Source organism: Amblyomma mixtum, chromosome 3 (assembly GCF_055824585.1).
Source record: "Amblyomma mixtum isolate Tamu chromosome 3, ASM5582458v1, whole genome shotgun sequence".
In the NCBI taxonomy this organism is placed as follows: domain Eukaryota; kingdom Metazoa; phylum Arthropoda; class Arachnida; order Ixodida; family Ixodidae; genus Amblyomma; species Amblyomma mixtum.
In genome coordinates this window covers 256,509,654-256,537,230 of record NC_143014.1, presented here as the reverse complement: position 1 = coordinate 256,537,230, position 27,577 = coordinate 256,509,654, and the positions used below count along the sequence as shown (strand labels likewise).

At 45.3% G+C, this 27,577-nt stretch overlaps 1 protein-coding gene across 1 annotated transcript; it reads left to right on the top strand.

Annotated features, from left to right (window-relative positions):
- Positions 1–1,017: 1,017 nt before the first annotated feature.
- On the top strand, positions 1,018–25,983 carry LOC149354476 (uncharacterized). The gene is made up of 8 exons (XM_089583339.1): positions 1,018–1,083; positions 1,677–1,803; positions 7,984–8,265; positions 15,332–15,444; positions 16,281–16,380; positions 17,898–18,003; positions 20,775–20,908; positions 23,493–25,983. Exons 2-6 carry the CDS (start codon positions 1,688–1,690, stop codon positions 17,980–17,982), a joined length of 696 nt encoding a protein of 231 aa, XP_089439465.1. The 5' UTR covers positions 1,018–1,083; positions 1,677–1,687; the 3' UTR covers positions 17,983–18,003; positions 20,775–20,908; positions 23,493–25,983.
- The last annotated feature ends 1,594 nt before the right edge of the window (positions 25,984–27,577 follow it).

Genomic DNA, 27,577 nt, shown 5'->3' with positions numbered 1-27,577 from the left:
GATTTTGTCGGTGCGCCATGGGACAACAAAAAAGTGCCCCAGACAGTGCGCCCCATTTATCGAAGATGTCCGGTGAACACCGGTGCAAAACACTTCGCACCGGTACGCACCGGTGCTGTTTATCGAATATGCTATTAGTTTTCCATGGAGTTTTTTCTACCGCCATGAGTTTCCCTACCCTAACTCGGCAGAAACTGGCCTCAGGAAGTACGTCATGACCAACGTTTCTAGATAAAGACAGTTGGGGAAACTGCGCCGGCGAGCCAGAGAGCAGAGCGGCCCCACGCGATCGCCGTCTAGGCGGTGGCGCTGCGGTCGCTTTAGGATGAGCGCGTCGTCTGCTACTCCCAGCTCAACGTTTTTAGATAATATTATCAGCATAAACTACGAGGAGGCAAGCGGCACGTCATGTTTCTCTAAACCGCGGAAAGAAGGGCTTCCAGTTTTTTCTGATATTTGCAGCCAGAAGCTCAACCTCGAGCATCCTGCCCTCACATACCCCAGACGTAGAGCGCACGCGGACTTCGCAATTCGTAGATGAGCGTCTAGAAGCAGCCGCCCCCCCGGCACAGACGATGCGAGGCGCGAGCTAACGGTAATCATTTGCGCAGCAAACTGTGACCAAGCGCAGCCAATGGGCGCCGCGGCGGTGAAGAGAAATCGTGGCCTCTGAGATTAAGCGCGCTGATGCTTGAGCTGGTCACGGAGGCCATGGAAAAACAAACGCGGTACTCCTACTACCCGAGAGATGACGCTGGCATCTCTTTGAGATGAAATCGGCGACAGAAAGGGGCCGCATACCCGGAGCAAGTTTTCCAACTGTTTTCCAACGCCAGAGGACGCAAACGCGAAAATAAATGCTCTTATATTAAAGAAAACAAACTTCTTGATGCTAAATAATTATGTTTTGCTTCAACGCTACTGTTTTAACATATATATGAAGAGGCAATTTATTGAAAAACGTTCCAAAGTTTTTTTTTTTTTTCGACCGTCGTCTGCACTGTCATTTGCACGTGATTGTGGGCGACGGCTGTGTCGGTGTTGCTCTGCTGCAGAAGCGACTTTTCTCGTGTTGGACAGCAGGTGAGACACATTTCTTAAAGAAATTATGCTTGAAAACACTGACATAAAGAGTCAGCACAAGCAACTGTTGCGTTTTTACATCGCAGTGAGCTGTTAACATACGGCGTAAGACGCGCGGTGGCCGTGTGGGTGGTTTGTTTACAAAAGTAAGGGAGTGGTATAGGGGAGGCATGGTAGCCCAGAGCCCGAATGAATACAGCATAGACTCATTGCGCGGTGCAGTTTCAAGCCAAATTGCTGAGCAGTCTTGAAACCTTGGTCCTTAGTACTGTGCCAAATGCGGATATATTGTTTTTCTCGTGGTGATGCGCATTACGCATTGCATGCCGTATTCCCGTATCCCTGCGCAGGCGCGGCGTGGCGCGTATTTCAAATCCTGAAAGGGCTCGTATTTGTATGTTTCGGGTATATGTTAACTGTGCCTGCGTTCAACTCCTATTTAGACTCAAAGTGTACTGCGTGTATCTGTGTGGCAGCGATATTGTATTGTGGCGCGATTTGCTGTTATATTGAAATCAGTTTTAGCGTAGTTATGACTTGCTATATTGTTTTGATTATTCAGAATAATACATGCATGCATTAACATCCTTCAGAACACGCTGCCATGCCATCCGGCGGCCCTTCCTACGGTAGCTACTGCTCTGGGTCGTGGTGCCAGAACAACGGCAGAATGCACAAGAAGCCAGGGACTAGTTTCTTCTGTATACCACGGGACAGCAGGTGCGTTGAGTTTTCTTATGTTTTGGATTTCTTTACGCTTACTATTTGTGCAGTAGGAGTGAAAACAAAACTCATTTATTCACATTTATAGCGCTAGCTTCATAATTGGAGAGCTTGGGCATAATAGCTTCATTTGAGTTTAAAGTATTGTATATTATTACCACTACAGGTTAGTAAGTATTGTAGCCATTATTTCAGAATGCTTGCAGTGGCGAAGCGACTAAACAATTTTTTATTTTAGATAAGCCGTACAAAAATGCCGCAAAAAGGATATGTAAGCAGGGCTTTCAACTTTTGGCTTTGTCTGATTTCAATCGGCTTAGGTGTTAATTCAAGACCCCCTCAAGAAAGCATGCTTTTTCGTAAGTGTCTGTCGTAAGCTTGCTGCAGACCCCACAATTTTTATTCCTTAACGTGTGACTATATTAACTGCCTCTGGTACAAACATCTTGTTGTACCAAGGGTAAGAATATTTTTCATGCAATTACGCTTACGCTAGGTACATCATCGCAATTGCAGGATGACAGCATGGGTGCAGTACACTGGATGAGACAACCTTTTGTTATATATTTACGTGGCCATTTTTATCTTTAAACCTGCTATTGACGAAGCAAGCGCCGCCTGATGCTGCCTTGATGAGGTTGACGTCTGTGTTTGTGTGGGGCGTCAACAGAGAGTGCGCAAGGCCCACGGTTCGTGCGCTGTGTGTGTGTGTGTGAAGTAGCACTAGTAGCGCGTTACCACAGCTTGCGCCCTTCGTCCCTCAGTCGTCTGCGCGTAAGTGCCTTCACCTTTGGATCAACGACTGTGTGCTTACGTAATCATTGGTTGCTATCGTGCAGCGAAGAGGGGACGTCTGCAGGTCACTAATTCACCACAGACCGCCTGCGTCATCTGCGCTAGCACAGGAGTGCAGGGACTATACTGGCTCTTCGACGGCATTTGGCTGGCGCGGTTATTTGAAACCTTTCCTGACCATCTTATTGTTAGAAAATTTGGCTGCTGCACTCAGGCGGTAACGAACGCGACCTTGGCGTTGCATTTTGAGGCGTTGTCAGCAAGTGTTGGCGAGCTACTCTGTGCGGGATCCGTTTGGGTGGCTGTTTTTTAGCGAAGCATTACAGGGGCAGGAAGTAGACCGACAAACGAGCTGAACAGCAAGATGAGCTATTAGGCAAGTTGGTTCATAGTAGGGTAAAGATGGGTTGCGTAAAAGAGACAATCACTTGAAAGAAGAGGGGGAAGCGCAAACTAGCAACTGATTTACTCAAAGAGCAGACATTTAAATATATATGCATGTCGGCGCAGGCGCACACGGGTATCACAATCGCACAGAGGACCCCGCCATGGTGGCTCAGTGGTTACGGCGCTCGGCTGCTGACCCGAAAGACGCGGGTTCGATCCCAGCCGCGGCGGCTGAATTTCGATGAAGGCGAAATTCTGGAGGCCAGTGTGCTGTGCGATGTCAGTGCACGTTAAAGAACCCCAGGTGGTCGAAATTTCCGGAGCCCTTCACTACGGCGTCTCTCATAGCCTCAGTCGCTTTGGGACGTTAAACCCCAATAAACCAACAAATAAACCAACAATCGCACAGAGTGTTAAAAAAATATGTCTTATGTCATGATGCTTTCAAGGAAGTGTGCTCTCTTTGTATAGTCTGATTGATGCATCACTTCTTGTCCTTTCTGTTTTATGAAAAACGGTGCTAGAAGTTCCCATGCTTTCTCATTTTTGCTCTTGCGCAGAATCTTAACTTGCTTGAGCAGAGCCATGCATTTGTGATCAAGGCAATGCATCACTGGATGACGCTGCTCCTTGTTTTCAATAGACCGCTCGTGTTCACGAGTGCGAATATTGACGAAGCGGCCTGTCTGCCCCATGTAGGCTTTGCCACATATGTGAGGGGAATCAGATAAACAACGCCAACTTGGCAGGCCATGTAGGGGTTATTGTGCTTAACACCGCAGCCACGTTGCTTCTTTTCGGTGGTGGGCCCTCTAATGCTGGCGCAAAGGTGACTCAGCTTTCTAGGTGGCCAGAAAACTAGTGGGGCGCCTTGCTTGTTTCCTACTTTCTTAAGATTGTGTGCAGTTCAGTGGACATAGGGAATTACGACTGGCCTGCTGTTTTTGGTAACTACACCAGTGTCTACATTCTGACTGGATTTTAATTTCTTTGCCAACGTTTGAGCTACTGCCAGGGCAATCACTTTAAGAAAAGCAGCCTCTTTCAACCTTGAAATTTGCATGTCGAAGCTGGTTTGCATGGCATGTGTACAGGACTTTTTGAAAGCCTTCTCAGGAATCTGTTTAACAACAGCCCTTTTAGTGGTTTCTTGTGTTTGGCGCATGATAGCCATAGTTGCTTATGCGCCATAAAACCCCATATAACTAACTTTTAATTGTTTCAGAGTGTGCGGAATCGCTAGGTTGCAGGAGCAGAAACACCAACACACATGGTCATGAGAGAAGGTGAGCTTAAGGACCAGGAACTGGATAATGTTACTGACTAGAAGCAAAGGTTAAACCTGAGGCGTTAGCCTTAATAAGATTTAAAATATCCGCAATGGCATCGTCATACAAAAAATCACTCCATTTCTTCATGAGTATAAAAAAATCCTCGTCATATCTAAAAACATGAACGTCATCATTGTTTAGTACACGACCCAAGGTGTATGCAAACTATTATGCAAAACTGTTTGCTGCCTTGTAAAGATATCTGCTGTTTCTTCCCTAATACATATATGTGCCATGATAAAGCTTTTCAGCTTTTCACATGAAGCGCTGATAGCCTTAGTGGGAAAGGTGATTATTGAAGCAGATTATTGAGAGATATTTTGGAGAAATGAAAGCTGAAAAGTGTTGCATTTTTCTTTTGAAGAAGACAGCTGTCAGCTTGAAATCATCTATTTGTTGTTTTGAATTTGTGTTTCCCTTGTGATACTCTATAATGAAGAGTTATTGTGAGGCACCTAAACCACATGGGCAATAATTCTGGGCACAAAGGTGAACAAATCATCCTGATAAAGCATGAGGTCTATACCGCATTCACGCACTGTCCATCAGGACATTGATTGACACATGCATGTCTTTCCTGGAAATATGAGTAATAGCATAGTCCTTCAATGCTTTTATGGTCATGAAACTTCTCCGTAACTCTATGGGAGAGCTTCATATGCTGACCGCGCCTTCCACGAGGCGGCGCTGAGAGTCGTGTGGGGGCAACGACGCGAGGAAGCGAGCGGCTCTACGGCCGCGAGTCTACGGGCGGAATGGGACGCCGGCGGTGCGGCTGCAACTATTTTCTCTTTTCACTTTGCCTTCGTTTGCGAAATAAGTACAGTGGACGTGACGTGCAAGCCTGCGATGCCGAATACTTTCCGCGTGACGGGCTGCCGCTCCGGCTACGGACGTGGGACGCCGAGCAGCGTAAAATATGGAAGCGGGCGATACCCCGACAGGAAAGCGGTGGATTTAGCTTAGACTGCAAGCGTATCCGTGTCTGCGAGAGGCATTTCGCCCCGAGGATTTAATTCGGCCTCACGAGTTCATGATCAACGCAGAAGCAGTGTCGCCGCAACGCGAGAAGCTGACACTAAGGCACGGCGCCGTCCCACGGATATTCGAAGGCCAACCAGCGTACTTGAGCACAAATCTGGACGATGTTGCATTTCAGACAACCGTACTCTTCAATGTGCTGATGGCTTTTCGTGCGAAAGCACTATTTCACGGGGTCATACCCAACCAAGAGTCTTGTGGCGTCCCTGAATTTAAGGGTGCAGAAATAAAATAAATATTGCCGCGACTGGAAATTTTGAACCCTCGGCGGCGCGAACGGATCAGCTTCGCTGGTCACTGCACGAGAGCACTGTGCTATTGCAGCAGCCGATCACGCCTCGTGTTGTTGTTGCTGTTGTTGCCTAAAAAACGATGGCACATACCCACGGTGGGAGATTGGGTCCGCACGAAACCCTGGCCAAACAGGAAAAAACTAAACTGCAACACACTCTCGCGCGCTGTGCGCATTATACACCGTCGTATTCATCAATGTCCTCCTTCGAAACGAACACATCAGACCAGCTTAACCTCGATCAGAGCTTAACTTCAGTCTAATATCGTCGTCAGACGTCCCAACAACCCAGCAAAGCAAAACCATGAGCCAAACAGGCTAAACACATGCGTTTGCACGTCTGCTCGGTTTAACCGCGTTATACCCCTAGCGCGTTTTATTTTTTTGTACATTTTTCTCCATGAATTTTATTGCTCATTTTTGGTTGATTGCATGGCCGCTCACAGCTTGTGTCTTATTTTGGTAGCGCGAAGTCATCACATGAGCAATGAACAACAAAAATTCACAATTTCCTTGCACTCGTCAGCGCCTCCGTAGTCACAGCGTGACAAAGTGTAAATAAATGGCTTATGTAGCAAAAGTCTTCAGCAGCTGGCTTTGCCACCTCTGAAAGTGTCAGAAAAAAAAAATTGAGATAACGCCATAAACTACTGGCGCATTCGTCATGTAATCACTTTTGTAGCGCGCACTCCAGTTTTTAAAATGCCGCCATAACGCCTTGTTTTCAGCATTATTGAGATTGCAGTATTTCTCACAAGGTAAACGCCAACCTTAAGCAGCCTTGTGCACTTAGATGAAAGCGAGGACTCGGCCGAGACAGGCGCAACTCAGACACAAGTAGATATGTTACGGATCGCTACGCTAGATCTTCCAGAATGACGCTGCAGGCAAGTTGCGGTAAAAATGAATGCGAAGGCTGGACCAATGTACAAAAATCACTTTTTTTTGTAAAAAGCAACGAGAGAAAGTAAGCGCGCTAATCGTTTGCCAGAAAACAGCCACTAACAAGGTTTACTAGTGGCCGTCGTCGATCGCTTAGGCTTTTTAGTGTCTCGACGTTGCAGCCAAGCTTTCAGGTGATAACCGGTAAAGCAGCGTCCATCCTAAGGCCAAATACCGATCTCCAGAAAGCACAACTACCAAGCGAATATGAGCCTGTTGGCCGGAAAACAGCCGCTGTGAGCAGGGCTCGCGCAGCGACTCGTGCCCCCTCGCCGACAGCCGCGCCACTAGCGGCGTGCGCTGTCCCTATATGAAACTTTGGCCGGAGTTTCGTGACCAGAAAAAAACATTGAAGGACTATGGTAATAGGTATGTCAGTTTCTTTTCAGCCAGCTGTTACTTTTCCTTCAGCATTCTTTTGTATCATTTATACTAATACGGGTTGATAAGGTGGGCGGCAACTGAAAGACGTCAGGCATAAAACCATTGGAATGTGTATGTGCCACATTGGACCAGGCCACAAAAGTTTAAAGGACACATGTTGTTGGGAAAAAATTTTATTTCGGCTCCATCATTCGTACCAGTCATGATCACCTGAAATGCTTCAAATATAAGGGGGTGTGTGTGCTGCCTCTGCTGGTATCATTACTTGATGACTGGATTGCGACACAGCACTCATGCTTGTGCTAACTTTATTGAGACGTTCCTCTTTAGGGGGTGCCAGTTTACATTTTTCAGTAGCGCTACTCTGTGCGTTTATAGTTTTAGTGACCTGAGAAAATGAGGGATCAGTCTTGAGTAAATTGGCCTCTACATTCAGCTTTCCACTGCTGCATGCCTCTTTTCGCTTTATTTTGTTGTTATAATTAAATGGAATGGGTAATAAGACTGCTGTTCCCGAGACAACCAGACTAGCATTCATCGCTACTTCTGGTACCGTTGGCAGTGCTTTGTTGTCAACTTTGTAATGCTTTTTCCTTACTTAAAAAGATGTGTTTTTATATTTACCGCATACACGGGTGATGAGACACCTTCTAGTTGCACAGGGATGTGCTGTAAGGCATTCTCAGGCACTCAGTGAGGTTGCCAATCACTGCAGGTGCATGGTGCAAGTATTCATTGCACGCTATAATGGCTGCATTTCTCAGCTTCAAGGAGTATGTGTAGAGCTTTATTCAGGCAGCCTTTTCAAGTCATCTTTGTTATACAACACCAGGTATGACATCATGCCATCACCATAAGGCATGTGTACCTGATGTTTTTCTTCCCCTACAATGAGAATTTATCTCTGGTTCTTAGCCACCAAATCCCTCAGCAAAATTTCAGTGCTTAATTAAGGCTGCGTGCTGTTGTCAAAATTTTTAAGACTATTTTTGTTCTCTTTTTCAGGAGGGTCCCGTGTATTCTGACCTCACAGCGTGCAATGGCATCTTCAGTCTTGAGATCCCCCCAGATAGGTGCCATTGCCCTGACAGCTGCAGCAGTGGGTGGAGCTGCTGCAGCCACAGCTTACCTTTTGCTGAAGCACAGGGCTGCCAGCAGGAATAGCTTTGTGCCCGTGGGACGCTTGGCCAACATTTTCGTCTACCCCATCAAGTCAGTCGCTGGAATCGAGGTGCCCTATGCGGACTGCACTCCAGCGGGCCCAGTGTACAAGGAACTCAAGGACAGGTTCGAATATCACCTGCAATTTTTGCTTGCTTGTTTGTCACTCAGTAATGCTTTTCAGTGCCACACGCTTGGGAACATTTGATAGAATCATGGTGTTCTCATCGGCGTTGTCATCCATGCTACCGCACCCCACCACCACCAATCCCCTACTGCACACCCTATGACTGCTTACTGCGCCCAGATATTCCAACACTGTGAATGCTATATTCCCACCCTCACACCCTCGCTGACTGCCCTTGTCACAATGGACTCCAGCCTCATATGGATGGATGAGCAGCCGTGCATGCCTGTGCGTGGCACCTGTCACAAACGTGGTGCACGGTAATGTGTGATTAATGCGTTACTGTATCACACATCACCTAAATAGCAAGATGAAACTTAAAAATCAGAGAAAAGGTCCAGGACTGCTACTAGAAAGTGGTTGATTAAATATAGGCCATAGGAGTGACACCTGGAATTCCTTTTGCTCTTTACAGGGAACAGGTGGCATTCAAACTGAAGCTTCATCTTCCCAAGCACACTTATTGAAATTATGACAAAGTCGTCTATGACGTGTGTGTTTTTTATGGATACTGAGGAGATTTATTTTGTTCACTGTATCACTTGACGAAATAGATTGAAACATGCTTAATTTATCAGAAGTATGATTTCATTAAGTTTATCCATCAGTGCAAAAATTGCATGGACTCAAAGTATGAAAATGTAGGTGAGATGACAAATTAAAAATAAATTGTTTCTTATTCATTTCTGTTATTGGAGGCCGCCGTGGTGGCTCAGTGGTTATGGCGCTCGGCTGCTCGCCCGAAAGACGTGGGTTTGATCCCAGCCGTGGTGGTTGAATTTCGATGGAGGTGAAATTCTAGAGGCCTGTGTACTGTGCAATGTCAGTGCACGTTAAAGAACCCCAGGTGGCCAAAATTTCCGCAGCCCTTCACTACGGCGTCCCTCATAGCCTGAGTCACTTTGGGATGTTAAACCCCCTTAAAAAACTATAAACCAAATCATTTATATTATTGGAATCTGCAACCACATGTTGCCATAAGGCACTGAGAGGCCTTTTAATGAAAAAGCAGAGATTTGTTCAAGTTTCTCATTTGGCAGCTGCCATTATATTGTGAGTGGCTTTCATGATTATTTATCTTAGTTCTTTATTGTGGTGCTGTGAGGGTGAGAAAGCTCAAGAGGCAAGGTTTCTTTATTGGTACTTTGGTACTTCTTGATAGGTACTTCATGAATGGTAATTAGTGCACCAATGGCTTGATGCTACCTTTTCATTTATAGAGAAATGAGTAGACTTCACTTTTGTCAGGAGTAAATAAAGGCCAAAGTAAAATCACAGTACACTGTACTGATGGGCGACTTTGATGCAAAGGTAGGTAAAAAGCAGGCTGGAGACAAGGCGGTAGGTGACTATGGCATAGGTTCTAGGAACAGTAGGGGAGAGTTACTATTAGTAGAGTTCACAGATAGAAATAATTTACGGATTATGAATACCTTCTTCCGCAAACGAGCAAACAGGAAGTGGACATGGAAGAGCCCCAATGGTAAGACTAAAAATGAACTAGACTTCATGCTGTGTGCACACCCTGGCATCATAGAGGATGTGGAGGTCCTCGGTAAGGTCCGTTGTAGCGACCACAGAATGGTAAGGTCTCGTGTTAGCTTAGATTTGAAGAGGAAACGGAGGAAACTGGTGAAGCGAAAGGCTATTAACGAGTTAGCATTAAGAGGGAAGGTAGAGGAATTCAGAATGTCGCTGCAAAACAGATTTTCCGCTTTAACTGAAGAAGACGACCATAGTGTTGAAACAATGAATGATAATCTTACAGCTATCGTTACAGAGTGCGCCGCAGAAGTAGGTGGTAGGATGGTTCGACAGGATAACAGCAAGCTATCTCAGGAGACTAAAGATCTGATTAAGAAACGCCAAAGCATGAGGATGTCCAACTCCACAGGCAGGATAGAACTAGCAGAGCTGTCGAAGTTAATAAATAAGCGCAAGGTAGCCGACATAAGAAAGTTTAACATGGAGAAAATCGAGCATGCTCTAAGGAACGGAGGTAGCCTAAAATCAGTGAGGAGAAAACTGGGCATAGGTAAAAACCAGATGTATGCGCTAAAAGACAAACAGGGCAATGTCATCAGCAATATGGATAAGATAGTTGAATTAGCTGAAGAGTTCTACACAAATCTATACAGTAGCGAATGTAGTCATCAAGTTACAGAGGGAGGCAGTCGAGCACAGCAATGGGACATCCTGCCAGTAACGAAGGAGGAAGTAAAAAATGCCTTAGGAGCAATGCAAAGTGGGAAAGCAGCTGGTGAGGATCAGGTAACAGCAGATTTGTTGAAGGACGGAGGAAAGATTGTGCTACAAAAACTAGCCACCCTGTGTACGCAATGCCTTGTAACCTCGAGAGTACCAGAAGCTTGGAAGAACACTAACATTATCTTAATTCATAAGAAAGGAGACGTCAAGGACTTGAAGAATTACAGACCAATCAGCTTATTGTCCGTTACCTACAAGGTATTTACTAAGGTAATCGCTAATAGAGTCAGGACAACCTTGGACTTTAATCAACCAAATGATCAGGCAGGCTTTCGTAAAGGATACCCGACAATAGACCACATTCCCACTATCAATCAGGTGATAGAAAAATGCGCAGAATATAACCAACCCCTATATATAGCCTTGATTGATTACGAGAAAGCATTTGACTCAGTGGAAACCTCATCTGTCATGCAGGCATTGCGGAATCAGGGTGTAGAAGAGTGTTATGTGAAAATATTGGAAGATATAACAATTGCACAGCTACTATAGTTCTCCATAAAGTCAGCAATAAAATTGCAATACGGAAAGGTGTCAGGCAGGGAGACACGATCTCGCCAATGCTCTTAACTGCCTGCTTACAGGAGGTATTCCGGGGACTGGAATGGGAACAGTTGGGGATAAGAGTTAATGGAGAATTCCTGAGTAATTTGCGATTCGCTGATGACATTGCCTTGCTAAGCCACTCAGGACAAGAACTGCAAAGCATGATCAATCAGTTAGGCAGAGCAGAACGGTGGGGCTAAGCATTAACATGCAGAAAACCAAAGTAATGTTCAACAGCCTAGCAAGGGAACAGCAGTTCGCAATTGGTAGCTAGGTGCTGGAAGTAGTAAGAGAATATGTCTACTTAGGGCAGGTAGTGACCGCAGATCCGGATCATGAGAGGGAAATAACTAGAAGAATAAGAATGGGGTGGAGCGCATATGGCAGGTTCTCTCAGATCATGAATGGTAGCTTACCAATATCCCTGAAGAGAAAAGTATACAACAGCTGTATCCTACCGGTACTCACCTATGGGGCAGGAATGTGGAGGCTAACAAAGAGGGTTCAGCTTAAGTTAAGAACAATGCAGCGAGCTATGGAAAGGAAAATGATAGGTGTAACGTTAAGAGATCGGAAGAGGGCGGAGTGGGTGAGGGAACAAATGTGGGTTAATGACATCTTAGTTTAAATCAAGAGGAAGAAACGGGCTTGGGCAGGGCATGTAATGCGAAGGCAAGATAACCGCTGGTCCTTAAGGGTAACAGAGTGGATTCCAAGAGAAAGCAAACGTAGCAGGGGACGGCAGAAAGTTAGGTGGGCGGATGAGATTAAGAAGTTTGCGGGGATACAGTGGTGGCAACTGACAAAGGACAGGGTTAATTGGAGAGACATAGGAGAGGCCTTTGCCCTGCAGTGGGTGTAGTCAGGCTGATGATGACGATGATGAAATAAAGGCAGTCAAAATAAAGAAAATAGCTTAAATTGCAAAAACAAAACTTTTTAAAATAAATTTATGTTGCATGGCGATGACTGTCCTTGCAACTGTTTTACTGCTGTCTGATGTATGTTTACATGCCTAAGAAATGGGGTATCATTTTGCTTTTTTTTGCAGCGAAAGCTGTAATAGCTTTGTACAAGACATCTTGTAGAAGTAATTTAAGGTATGCAGCGGCTGCCGGGAAGCTTGTTACACATAACCTGTAGGTGGACCCCACCACCACGTACCTCATAGTGTGATGTAGGTGTCCACTGACCCACGGAGCCAGTTGTGTGCCTTTTCTTTCCTCAGAGCTAACGGAGTCTAAATCCTTCAATGGTTTTGAGGAAAGAAAAGGCCCACACCGGTATCAATCTGTAGGTGAACGCCACCGGCACCTCTCAGTGCCATCCAGGCATCCCAATGAGCCAGTTATGTGCCTTTGTTTACCTCAAAACCTACGGAGGGTTTAGACTGCTAATAAGACAACACTGGGAACTAGACTGTTTGCTTCATGTAAGTGAACCCTAGGATCTGTGAAGTGTGCCGGTGTTGCAATTTAACCGAAGACCGCGAGCAAAAGAAGGCCAAGTATGCACACGAGTATATAGATGCCAAATCGGGCCTGTGAGATGTCAAAGTGGGCCTGCCGCTCCAGACCTCTTGGCTGCTAATACCAATCAGCTTTCATCGAGTAATGTGCTAAGCCAGTAAGCTTAGATCTAATAAATATTTGGTTTGCTGATGTTTATTTAACTATTGCAAACTTGGATATGAGCTACTGCAGTGGCCTTGCAAGTTTTCTGGATTGCTACACTTAAGCTTACATGAATCAAGAGAAGCTGAAATTGAGGTAAAATAGCAACTCTAGGTATGGGGAACTGGCCATGCAAACTAAATTAATGGTACGACGAACAGGTATCTTAACAAAGCTAGTCATGCAGTGAAGTGTGTTATTGAGAAGAAATTGCACAGCTTGGTATGTCAGAAATAATAGGCAGGTTTCTGAGCATTTTGCAGAGCTTCATCGTCACCAGTGTTATAATGTCATAAATGAAAACTCCTGTGCTTACCTGCTAGCGCATGAGGGATGTGTTCAAGTGGGCTGAGAAGTTGGGGGCATGATACTGCTGTAGTTCCAGAGAGGGGCAAGGGGTCCGGTAGTTATTTCAAAAATGCAGACGTCTCAAAAGATCATAAAGAGCAGCAAAATAATTTCTTAGTGAGTTATACTTTCATTTCTCAGGAGTATGTCCCCCAAAGACTGATGCATTCCTGCAACTTCCTTGTTTGTGCTTCAATGCCTGGTGGGTAACACTTGCCTGTTGTCTCAGTGATATGCGAACAATGGGTTGTTCCATCTCTACACTTCCTGCACCAGCATGGTTAGACCATTAGGTAATATGCAGATTTTGGGAATTAAGCTTTTGGATGTAATGTTGATAGCTCCACATCAACCCAGATCAGCTCTCATTCCTTGATTTGCAAACTGTCTATCGTCAAGTACAGTTCTGATGTATTTGAACTGATGTTGCATGTGTGGCTGAGACTGAAGCAGGAGTGATTTATTATTGATTGGGCACTGATAAATACCGACTGCTTACACAGATGTGAAGTCTGCTTTGTAGAAAAATTAAAATCGTTTTGATTAAATGAATGATTTCCATGACTTGCATTAGCATTTGAGAATTTTTCTGCTGACCTTTCCTTGCGCTTCATTTGTTTTCACAAAAATGGAGCTGACACCTCAACATTACTTCTGAATTTTGTGCAGTGAGAAGTGACATATTTTTGTGCAGCCAGAAAAGGTATAAAATATTGAAAAACGTTCAGTGAAGCCCCAGCTTAGCAGTGAGGAGGGAATTTAACTGTTGCATACGCAGTATACACAACAATACTTCAGTTTCGGGCCCTGTGGTTTTACTAGGATGATTAATTTTCTGTACAGAGCAGTGCAGAAGGGTTCCAAATGAATGGTCTTTTTTTCCAATGCATGCAAGCAAAGGAATGACAGAGGCACACATTTTCAAATGCTCCCACATTAAGTTGCCTATGAAAGTAGTAAAGCATTGGTGCCGTTGCCATCTGCTCACTTAGAATTTGTAAGAATCTAAAGTGGAGTTTCACTTACGGTATTTTCTTCTGTGATTCTGTACTTTTCTCAGTTTTTTTTTCTTCTGACTTTCGGTCATGGAAATGCAGCTGAGATGTGCAAGCTAGTGTCTCTGTATTTGAGGCGTGATAACTTTTACTAGCAGGGCATCTGCTGTGTACAGTGAAGATAGTCAAGTGCTTGTCATTCCATTGTTTTGTGGTCATCATTCCTTTGTTGCCATCCGGCTCTGTCCATATCATCTGTAGCCCAAGGCATAGCAGTCTTCCATTGTCACTGCATCATAAAGCTCCTGCTTTGACTGTGTACATTGTATCTTGTCATGCTCACCACTTGGAAGGTTTACCATCTCAGTCGACCATGGCTCCCTCTGGGATTGCAAATCTCTTGGGTGGTACTTATTTCAAGCTGGTTCCCTTTCCAAAACTACATTGCAAAGACGTGCACATTAAAGGGGTCATGTTGTTGTTCATAGGTTATAGATGTTGACACTTTCTTTGAATTCTTTGTTTGAATGTCTGTTGTTTATACACCTTCTGATCAACACCTCAGCATGGTTTCTAATTTTCTAATTTGTAATGTTCCAAAGCATGGGCGTGCGATATCCTCAATTGTGTTTTGCACTGCTTGCCAATTTATTTTCGCAGCTATTTTTTGGAGCAAGAAAGCTGGTCTTTCCAGTGCACTTAATGTTTTGAATGAAATTTCGGTTGGAGATGTAGCTGAATGTGAAGGCAGGGGAAGGATGACAGAACTGATGTTCTCGCATCTTTGTGCTGAGGACTTGCATTGTCAGCAACAAGGGAAATGCGAACAATGCAATTACGACATGAACAGGAAAACGAGATCTTAGTCGGGAGAAGATCAATACTAGCGTAGGTTGATGCCATTTCGATGGCGGGAAATATTCCCTTCAGAAGTGTTATCTCGTTTGTATTTTTTCACCAGGAGGAATTGCTTGTGTTTTTGTGTTGGCATTTCAGTTCTCTTGTTCGCATTTCATTGGTTGCGAATAGTTCAATGCCAACTGTGCCCGCGCTTGCCGCGTCCTCTAGGATAGACCACGACAACTTGCAAAGAGCAACGTTGGTGCACACCTCTTTGTCTGAGCCTGTGTTCCGTGTGCGCAGCTTTCGAAGTTCATGGTCCCGGTTCCGTCCAGCATATACCCAACAGCAGAGATCGCCCGCTACCGCAATGTTCCTCCCACTGCTGGCCTGTGGCCTTCGCTCGTCGTCCTCTTCTGCTACGCCCACCTCAGCATGGCGATGAACGGTAAGCAGGTTTACATTCAGGCAACTGTTATTTTGAGTGCCAGGTGAAAGCATGGGACTGCGTGGTTTTATGTTACTTAGCACGGACTGTGGAAATATCAGGGACTTAAGACCATTTCAACGGAACTTTATATCATTGTAAGCGCAGACACCGTGACCAAGATGGCTGTGCTACCCACATTCTTGCGCCAGCAGCACTGTATTTCAAGAATTGCACCAACTGACGCCATTCAGCTGGACCTTAACAGGGAGGGAAAGAGGCAAGGCTAGAACGAAATGAGGATAGTGGTGCTCTCGTGTAACTGGCTGAATGTTACAATGCGAAGGTCTGGATTGTGTACTGTTGCTGCGGTGCTACTACGAGAGTCGACCCTTGGGTTACACTAACAGGGCGAAACTCCGGGCTGCGTATTGCAAAACCATATCCCGCAGGCGCACTCGAGGAGGCACCACCGAGAAGTGTGATCACGTGACATGACGTCACTTTCGACGCAGAGTCTGTAGCGGAAATGGAGAGCGGGGGTGGCAAAAATGGCTTCTATTTTTTTTTATAGATGTGCGGCCTTGATTTCTTCACGTTGTTGAAAGCAACGTTAATAGAACTGAATGCTTATTCTAGTAACATTGGTTGCAAACAAATGATCCCTTGCGTGCTGTGCAATCATGAAACGGTTTGCCTTTATTGAAATGGTATGCTTTCAGCTGCATAGTTTTGTCATTTTTCTTCGCCTTTTTTTTCCCCACTCCCCTTATAATGCCATGGTGCTTGCTAGAGGGTATTGAAAATAAAGATGAATAAATTCATTCCTTAATCTGTGCTTTTGTTTCCATGTGTAGACAAGCAGATCAGGAGCATGAACGAGCGGATCCAGGGACTCCAGGCAGAGAACTCTGAGCAGAACCACACCATCGCTGCTCTGCAGGACAGCCTGGCACAGTACGGATTTTTTGGCTTCTGGCTTTCTTTCTGGGCATTCTTTTTGTGCAATGGATTATTTTCACTTCCTCTTCATTTATGAGTTTTCATTTTCCTGTTCATTTTTTGTAGGGGGGATTGCGAATGTTGAAATTTCCGGGTATGAAGCAAAAAACTGCTTCAGGTATCTAATATCTGTTCAGTATGAAACAATATTTCACAAAAGATATACAGGCAAACGTCATTGCCCCAATTCTTTTTTTTTTCAAAATATTGTACGGTCTTTGCAACTGAAGTAAATCAAACACTACGGACTCAGCATGACATGAAAAAAGAAAACATAAGTACGGAAATATACACTACTTGATTAGAACAGTATGAAACCTGCAATGTGGTCATGCAAAAGGAGTAACAAAATGAAACCCATAAATTGGCACATCACTGTCAACTAAACATATCAATAGTGCTAATAAAACCTCATTATTCCCATTTGAAGGGGCCAGAAAAAATGTCATAGGAAGAAATGCACGGCAGACAGCCGCCGTTGCCACGGGCTAGGGGCAAAGTTTAGAAACCGCAACTACGAAACGGCCAGGCTGCTTTTCAGTCAAGTGGGAGGGGAACTTCCAATTGTGGCTATGCCTGCTGTAACATGCAGTTAGGAGGTGCGCAGGATGCAATGCAGCGTGCAATGTAGGCCATCACGGTGGCTCAGTAGTCAAGGCTGCTGACCCAAAAGACACAGGTTCGATCCTGGCTGCGGCGGTCGAATTTTGATGGAGGTGAAATTGTGGGGGCCCATGTACTGTGTGATGTCTGCAACACGTTAAAGATCCCCAGGTGGTTGAAATTTCCAGAGCCCTTCACTACGGTATTCCTCATGGCCTGAGTTGCTTTGGAATGTACCCCATGCATATTCATATTCGAACTTTCGACTATTCGCACACCCTTAATTCTTAGGCATTTCCAGCTGTAATCATACCTCATTAATGTGGACGCTGGTTCCCTACCAAAACTGTGTATAAAGCGAGTCGTCTGTTGAAGAACGGAGCGTTGAATGATATCAACCAGATGTTTTGTGGATATCTGCCATTACAAAGGCGTAAATATATGCCAATTTTTTGAAGAAACACTGGTGAAATTGCGGCTCGTGAATTAATTTTTCATTGACTGTTTAAAAAAAATATCTGCTAAAAGGTAATCGCATAACTTTGCTGAGTGGTAGCATACAATACTTGAATCCTTTTGTGCTGGAGCAAGCAGTTAAGGCAACCCTGCTTATTTATAACCTTTTTTTTGCTACGGCACTTGTAAGAAATCACATAGCTATGATGGGGTGCATCTGATGGTAGCAGCGAGAGTAGCATTAGCATCGGCATCGGAGGCTCCCGGTTAAGTGAGATGTAGTCTGAATAAAAATGCAATGAATGAGTTTAGCTTTCATACTCTGTCTTGCTTCTGGACGTAGAGGTGGGGGAGGGGGGTCTCAGCGCTTTCTTTCCCTTTCTTAAACGGGTTCCTTCTACTTTTTTTCATAGACTGCAGGCACAGAACAAGTTCCTGGAAGACAAGGCCAGCTGCCTGGAGAAAGTGCACGATGACTACGACGCAGTTATCCGTTAGGAGATCTCACTCAAGAGCGAGGCAAGCTATTTAAAGCAGTTTGTTACGCACTGACCGCAAGAGGCGATGATTTGCAGCAACGTGCTGTTGCGTGAAGCCTTTGAGCAGTGGGCTGGCAGCTGCCAAACCACTGTCACTCAGTTTGTTTCTCGGGTTCTGGATTTGCAGACAATTTCACCTATCGCATGGAAGTAGCTCGTGAGTCTAGCCAATAGCAGTGTCTATTTTGTGAGTGAGGTTTGTTTCTCTAGCATGGTTTCTGCAAAAAAAGTTGCCAACAGTGTCCATGCTGCTGACGCTTGCTTGTTCATGAGCCATGATTCAAAGCTGTTAAGTGAAAGCCTGATAGAAGTAGTGCTACGAGAAATGATGTGGCATGCATGTCACTTCTCAAACACCGCAAAATATAGTTTAGTGGCTCTATGCTGTGTCCTTTAGAAATGCAATGTGTACCAAAGAGACATTTTCATTGTTTCTATTGTACTTAGTGCTGTTTACTCCAAACAATTTGCCGACAATTACGGTATTTTGAAATGAGAAATGTGAGTGCAGCTCTTGGGGTGTTTTCATTTTGTGCACCATTCTTTGAAGCTAGAACTGCAGCGTGGGCTGACCAATTTTTATAAACATAGCCTGAGTCGTTTCTGTACATTAAACCCTATGAAACAAACAAAACAAATGAACAAAAACTGTGCTCAGATTTTGGTTTTGCAGTGCTGTATGATTGGTCCAGTGGTGGTCACATGGTGTTAATGATCTCACGACCCTCCCAACCAATTGGGGCAGTTCATTACATAGAACTTTGTAGTTCGCTGGCCAGTGCACGAAAGCAATAAGCTTTCACCACAGCTTCGTGTTAAACTGCTGCACTCTCGCGTTGTGCAGGGCACGTCGTTGCCTTCATCAACTTCCATCTGTGCGCAAGTCACGAGAGGAAACGACTTTCAATCCTAACCACACAGTATTTCGTGGTTAGCTATGCTAAACCACCAGCAATTTTTTAAAATTGGTTTTCGCAGTTCTGTGAATAAATAGCTCGTCGTATACAACATAGCCGCAAATTGAGGCTGTGGAAATAAATATATGCATGGACTTTTGTGAAGACATTCTTATTACTCTGCGATGGCCACAGAAATTAATGTAATCGATGAAAGCTTCCAAAGTAACTTGTATTACTCTTTTTGTCTGCGATGTAAGCAGTAGTTGGTAAAATTGCTACATGTTTGTAGTTAAGAGAACATGTCGCTGAAATAAGAAGCCCAAAGCAAGCGAACTGTGTTTTCTCCTCATCTCGTCAGCTCCGGCAGAACATAGTGCAGCCTTCAACTTGCACATTTGGGCATTCGAACATGCTTTTCGCCTTGGCAACCATGTTGATTGACCCCTGCTACTCTCTGCAGCGAGGTTAAAAACAAATGGCGAGAGCCGAGACGTTTAATCCGATTTATTAGCGAAATCGGCAATACAGGGTGTTAATTCTTAGTTTCTGAGAATGCTCAAAGCGTGTAGATCAAGCTCTTGTGAAAAAAAAGATGAAATAAAAATTCTCTTTATTGCATCTTTAATACAGCACTGGTGTCAAAGTTTTTGGTCTTGGAAAGCAGCTCTCTTGTAATGAAAAACTGATCCCCATAGGAGTTTGAGTGTTTGTACTGCTACATGTTCTGTTTTACCTTTTTTAATTCGATGTGTGTTTTATTGCTTAGCTGCTCTCGCATGTGGTTATCTTTCTTTGTATAGCCTGAAGGGAAGAAAAATGGCTTTTAACTTCGGAAATACAGTAGCACGATGTATTAATTGGAAGAAAATAAGGCCGGCGCTTTGTGCTTCAGTGTCTAGCGGAATCTTGTTAAACATGCCATTTTAGAAAAGAAAATATAAATGAAAACGTTGAAAACAGCATTATCTACTACAATTTTATGAGCATACTCATGGGTGAAGCAACACTACTGTGTCGTCTATGGCTCGGTGTTGCCTTCACGAATAAGTATGCTTTCCGGATCGCGATGGCCGACAGCCCTTCTTGTGTGAACTGCGCCTGTGATGAGACAATCACCCATATCTTGTGTGAGCGCCCTGCCTTTGTAGCCGAAAGACATAAGCTGCGATGTGCTCTGGACCGCCTGGACCCTCGCCCTTTCACAGAGGCCAAGATCCTCAGTCTGTGGCCACAACAGTCAACTGCCATCAAGGCTTACAAGGCACTCTTTCGCTTTTTGAGAGCGACTGCCTTAATTGACAGACTGTGATTATTTCCCGTTACTTCTCTCTTTCCTCTTTAATTCCCCTCATTCCCTTCCCCTGTGCAGGGTAGCCAACCGGAATCCTTTCTGGTTAACATCCCTGCCTTTCCCTCTCTCTCTCTCTCTTACATGTGTTAACTTCACTCATATATTTCGGGATTAGTGTGCATAAGAAACTGAGTGTTCATGCATACACGTAGACTGGTGGGAGAAATGGTACATCTTTGCGCAAACATGATGCGAAAGCTTGTTAGAGGTGCTGGTGAGTTTGTTTTCCCAGCGCTTGTCCGATAGGAATTAAAGGTTTGTATTAAATGGATGCCTGAGTTTTCACAAGATATATCTCTAGGAGATGCAGCTCGGTGTGAAGGGAAGAGAAAGATGTCTAAACTGTGATACTTACGTTTATCCATAGAAGCTGTTGTGTGGTACTAATTGCAGTCGCACTAATGGCGAACAGGCCTACAACATATCAACGGCAGCGACTGCTGCGAAGGAGCGCCATTTGTGCACGGCTCTTTGTTCAAACTTGTGTTTCCTCATTCGCAGGCGTCGGTGTCTCTCCTTGCGGCGTGGGTGCTTCCCAGCATGTACCCTACTGTGGAAGATGGCTCCCATCGCCGGAATGCGGCCTTCGCTCGTCTTCCTCTTCTGCCGCATCGACCTAGGCGAGGAGATAAGGGGTAAGACGGCATACGTTCAGGCTGCGGTTCTGTAGCACCAAGGCTCAGGCCACTGCTATTCCGGCAATGTTTGGTAGTGTGCCATTAAGGAGTCTAGCGCATTGTACAATGAGAAGCATAGAAAACAAGGCCATGTGATGGGTCATTTCCAATATCTGAAGAGTTAACCAACATGACTCTGAAGCTTGTCCTACAGCTGGTCTTGAAAAGTGTTTTTTTTTTTTCAGAACGAAAATGGTGCAATATCTGTCACACATCTCGGTGCACACCTGAACCGTGCCGTAAGGGAAGGAATAAAGGAGGGAGTGAGAGAAGAAAGAGGTGCTGTAGTGGAGGGCTCCGGAATAATTTCGACCAACTGGAGATCTTTATTCCCATGTGCCCACATTGTAAGCAAAAAATGTCAAGAAGAAAGCATAATGACGCCAGGGAGCATTTTTAATCGCTGCCAGGCACCGACACTTTTGCCGCTTATGCCGGCCACACACGGAACAATGCTGTAGGAGGGAATTCTGTTCTTGGTACGATATGTGCATAGGGCACCTATGTTAAGAGATCTCGAATGGTCCGTAGCACAGGATTTAAAGCGACATTTGACTGTTGTGATGTTGAAGCGCAGTTGAATTGTTACACTTACTTCGAAGTCTATGTGTTCCTACTCGTATGTTACAATGTGTTAATCATAAATACATTCAGAGTATACTGCCAGTAACTGTAGAAAATAAATTGAAGGCGGGGCAGGGCGGCTGTGAGGACGATGGTAGGAGAATCAGATAAAGCTCACCTGAAAAGACCCTAAAAAGATGGTTTTTTGATATGGTACCGTAAATTCTGCTATTAGGAGATAGAAAACGGCCAGGGTGTTACTTAAGTTCTTAGATTATGTGTTCTCTGTGTTCTTTGTTCTAGAGAACAGCAAACAATATTTAGCGACTATGAGTAGAATGAAGAACATTGAGTGCGTAGAAGAATGATAAATGCAGTCATCACCGATAAGGGCACCATCTACATTGCAGTGAGATTAGGTATCTTGACCTCAGAAATGCATCGATTTTTATCAATGCAGTAAGATTGTGGTCGGATAGTAAGAGGAGGAAGATAGCGAGAACATATAGTGAAGGAACACGTGCTCATCGAGCCCTTCAGACAAACCAGAATGCAGTGACTGAAGGTGTAGCCCCAAAATGCCCGTACATAAGGCGCAGAGTGGATTACACCGGGGTGACCGGCATGTTGGTGCATCGGGAATGCTTTCAATTTGCTAGCATTAGACGTCCCATTCACGAGAACAGCCGGCTTTCGTCCGCGTCACGAAAGAGAGGTGGCAACCTGCCCACCGGGTTGTGGGCAGCCTGCACGCCATGTCAGGCAGCATTGGAATTCTAATAAATTCAATGCGATTTCCACCTTCCCACCACAGCACTGTGCATCAGCTCATTCGTGGAGAGATAGACAGCCTCACGAAACACTGCCTGAGCATGACGCGAGCTCGGGAACAGCACTGTACGTCTCGCAAGCCCCAGCGGTGGCTGTACTGAAACAGGCATCTGCCGGTGCAGCGACGCATCGCTCAACCGCTGCACCAGTAGTGGTATGAGGACTCCCCGCAATCTATGACTCTATGATCATAAACAGGGGCACTTACACGAGAGGGATCTGTAATGCGATCGTATTGCACTGTTAATGGTAGGTTAGGCGTTGCCCAAGTTTCATTGCGAAAGAAGTACTGCTTGTACTTTTCTGCCATCGATGGAGGTTCATCCTTCACTCCGGCGGAGCTGCGGCGCGCTACCACATGACCGCGTGATGTCACGACAAGAGGACACGATAAATAAATGAAACCCAATAGAAATTTGGTCGAGTTGGGGAATCGAACCCCGGTCTCCGGAGTACGAGACGAGCACGCTACCACTCCACCATGCCAGCTCGATGCTTTGGAATGAACAAAGCAGCGTTAGTAAATACGGTCTCTTCGTTCACTCCCATCTTCCTCCCTTCCCGTTACGGTGAGGTTCAAGTGTCCACCAAGATATGTGAGACAGATAAATTTCCTTTCCTCAAAAACCAATTTACGGACGAGCAAGGTGTAGAGCCGTCCGGGCGATGGCGTTCTGTGGACTCGCTGGCAGCGTTGCAAGGCACTGTTGCGTTCCACTCTTAGACGCCAAGCTTGACATCTTAACTACACATCATTAACATAAGGAGCAACACCGTGCTTAATGCTTTCGCCTCACCGCACTTTAGGTAAACAAAGTGCCATCTGAATTTTTTTCCTAGCCCTCTAGTGTCGTGAGACCGCGAGGTATGTCTCAGGTGTGGCGGTGTGGAGGTGTTGGATCATCACGGTCAGTTGAAGGCCAAATGAACCTCAGGCTTCACGCACACGCTCGAGACATTGTTTTGCAAGGTTCTGTTGGCCGCCGATGAGCTATTAAGCGTGCTAGAGGGTGGCAACTTTCTCCATCACGTCGCTCAATATGAAACAGCCGTATGTATCGTTGAACTCCAGTTTGTTCTTTTGAAGAGATATATTTGAGCTAGAGGAGGGCGTGAAAGCCGCATCAATGTTTTTTTTTTTACGCAGTGCCTGCCAGGCGCAGGTAGCGGCCAGCCTTACTGTGCTGGATGTCCACTGCAGGGGGCTGGGGGTTCCAGGGACACTTGGAATCTGCTGATGTTCATATTTTTATTATATCGAATTATTTGTCTTAGGCGATTGATTGTGACATTTTCAAAATGTAATTAAATGTTTTGTACGTGTCTTTGGGTTTTTCAGCAAGTTCCTGGTAACGTTTTTGCTACAATGAAAGCACGGATCCTTATTGTGTGTTTGCATGCTCTGTGTGGTATCACCTGTCACTGCTAGTTAATGCTTGGTCAGGCATGTTATTACCCTGCCATCAAATTTTTTGAGAACTGTTGACAAATGTGCAGAGTAGAAAGAAGGATACAAAAATCACTTCACAAATAAATTAGCTATATGAGAGGTGCATTGCTGGCGTTGAAAAGGTGACAAAGGGGTTATTGTAAAGGTATAGGATTGTGTGAATTGTAATAACACGCCAGATCAGGAATTACTAAATACAATATTTAAAACCTACACTCGACACGCATGCGTTAACACACACACAAAAAAAAACGAGAACCGGTCACAAGAGAACAATTTGAAACAAGATCTATTTGCTCCTCCCAGTGTTGTTCAGTGTCCGTAACAGTTGATCTTGCATTGGTTGAAATGACCTTCAGAAAGAAAACACCTCTGCACTGCTAAGCATGGCTACTGGCAGCACACAGTTTACACGCTATTTAGATCCCTGGATATTGACGAAGCGGGCGCCAGCAGCTTCGAGGAAACTGCCCCAGATTGCTGCCCGAAGCCATTGCGTAGCCTACCGCCTCGAACTATCGCCACATGCGGCAATTCCGAACTTGCGAGATGAGATCAGCATCACAGAGAGAGAAATTGGTGGAGTGAGTAAAAACTTCGTTGAATGAAAGAGTAGTATAATGGTCAGAATGTGATGTCCAGACCGTCCAGGGGCAAATTGGTAAACACAATTGGTTCTTGAGGAAAGGGAATGGCACAGTATCTGTCTCGCATATCTTGGCAGACATCTGAACTGTGCCATATAAAGGGAAGGGCACAAGGTGGAAGTGAAAGAAGAGGGAAAGAGGTGCTGTAGTGGAGGTCGCCGGGATAATTTCGACCAGTTGGGAATGTTTAACGTGCACTGACATCGCACTGCACACGCGCGCCTTTCGCGTTTTGCCTCCATCGAGATGCAGCCGCCGTGGTCGATCGCGTTCGAACCCGGGTATGCCAGCTCGGTAGACGAGCGCCTTAACACTGAGCCCGATTCTCGATAGGCCGTGCCTGTCACAACAACGAGGTGGGGAGGGGGGCTAGATCACTCGTGACGCGCATGGAAGTCTGTCATAACCACGTGACAACATATTTAAACAAAAGGGCGCATACAATCGACATAAACTTTTGTAACATTCAGTTACAGCTTAAATACTCACCTGTAATAATACAACTGTTAGGTTTTGTTCTTGTATTTAGTTGAAATGTATTTAAAGTGCATGGGTTCAGGTGAGGTGGCGGCCATGGAGTGAAGCAGAGTTCGCACACATGAACGAGTTTCGTCCAGACCGTCGGCTCGAAGCCATTTAGTTTGCCCATACGGTTATACTCATTGTCGAGCAAGCGTACACGACAGTGTACCCCATGCCTTGTTTTTACCTCCCTGTCTGACTCTGACCTGGGGCCTCCGGAGCTTCTGCTGGCCGACATTCCATGTCTCTGTGAGGAAAACACGGTCGTCGCGCACTTCGGGTCCTCGATCGGCCCCATCGCAGTGATCAAAGGTCGGCACCAAGGGTGTCTGTTGTCGCCACTCGTATATTCTATATGGCGAGCATGAAGCGAGAGCTGCTTAGGTCGCAGATGGTTTCCGCCTCAGCTGGCATGGATGATGACTACTGACTGCCGGGAAAGCATTCGCGGACAACCTAGTACTGCCTGTGGATTTTGCAATTTCTGCTAAACAACTGCCAGAATGTGGTTACTCGTCTGAACCCACGGCTCATTTCCAAGAAGACTGTGGTCTGTTTGGCTGGAAAAACACGGTGGATTAAAAATTAACCTTGGAAAATAAGACCTTCGCCCAGAGTTTATATTTCCGATGTCTGGGAGTGGAGATGTTTGCTGAAAATCCATTACGACCTTCACAAGGCTACTGACAGGCTGCCCTTACCTTCCGTGGCGCCGATTTCATCAAACAGTGGAGAGCACGCTATGCTCAATGTGTGGGCAAGCAGACAAAACTGCGGAACACCTGGCTCTCTGCTGCCAAGGCCTTTCTAGTCCACCACGGATGACAAATTCTACAGGCGTTTGGCTCTCCATTTCCCGCCCAGCCAGAGGTACTGGGTCGCGATCATAGCAGCAAATGTAATATCTGAGCCCCAGTGGAGACCAACGAGAAGCACCTTGCTGGGTGGTGGGTGCTGAGTACAGGCGATATTAGGAGCACCTCTAAAAACACTGGTTGAGGATATCATGAGGCAGCAGTCACTGAAATTGCCAGCAAGCTTGCGATGTGCTGCTGTCATTGCTGTTCCAGTTGTATGTGTGTGTTCATGCATATGCATGCATTCTGTGTCGGAAGTGACTAGTTGTGTGTGCTGTGTGCATGTGTTTGTGTACTCTGGCTAGGCAAGACACCAGCTGTGCCCATCTGATTCGAATGTGAAGGGCATAGTCATCATCAGGCTGTCTCGACTAACAGCTCTCCACTGTGGAATGTTCCACAGGGGTGAAAGAATTATCATGCAGGATCTCAGATTTGGCATGCATAGCAATTTCATGGAGTGCAATTTTTAACTACATACAGGGCTTCGATGCCGCACTACGCTCGATACCGCTGTGATGCTTCAAGCTCTTGAAAGCAAAGAAAGTTCCCTGTGCCCGCCCCTCAAAATTTGTTTTTTTTTGGGTGGTTATGAAGATTCCGTGACGCCTTCAAATATGAAAGATCTGAAGTGCTCTGGAGCCAGACCGTTTGTCTGGCTTTCATTGGTTACTGTCACATAAAGGGAAGTGCATATCTGTGCATGTTTCTGTAATTAAGCTCTCCAGCAGCAGTGCGGCCTGGAATAAAATCCTCTCTATCCAACTTTTGTTTTCAAACGAAGGCAGCCTCTGACTTATCCTTTGCACGTCCTCATGTGCTCACCAACCCCCGACCATGAATCTTGTCAACCGATCTTTTGGTCTTGAGCTGTTGCCTAGCAACAGCGACACCACATTAAGTTTGTTGGGTGTGAAATAAATAATAAAATGAATATTGCTGCGACTGGAATTCGAACCTACAGCGGCACGAACAGATCAGCTTCACTGGCAAGTGTTCTAGAGTACTATGCTATTGCCACAGCCGATCACGCCTCATGTTAAACTGCAACACACTCTTGCACTCTGCATTGCACATTGTCGTCTTCATCAGCCTTCAGGCGCGAATAGATTGGATCACCTTAGTCTCGATCAGAGCTTACCACCTAGTCAACTATCCTTGCCAGACTTGCCGACGACCCAGCAAAACAAGACCATGAGCCAATCAGGCCTAACACATGCCTTTGCACGTCTATTCAGGTGAACTATGTGAAAACCCTATCCTTTTACGTCTGTGTTGATCATTATTTCTACTCTGACAAAGTGAGAACTGCAGTTAGAAATGGTGCATTGCATATCTTGGTTGCACATATGAGGATGTATGTGCTGATGTAAACTGGGTGCAGAAAGCTTTGGGTTCTGTTTTTCGAAATGCTCGAGCAGATTCTTGTAGGGTATTAGCAAGGAAAAGCTATGTACCACATTTTCCTAGCTTTGTCTATGCAAGTTTTTTTTCTTTCTTGAGTACTTTTCGCAAAATTGTTTTTCCTGCTGCTGTTCTATCAGCTCCTCCAATTTGAACCACTGGGTCAGTGGCCTACTGCGGCACCTGGCTAGGTTGGTAGGACTTAAGTTAAGAAGAAATTCAGAAATCCTCAGTTTTTGTGCATTGCACGTGCACCCTAAAGAACCCCAACTGGTCAAAATTAATCTGGCGTCCACCGCTATGGTGTTCCTAATAGCTAACGTGTCACTGAGGGATGTTAAGTCACATAGTT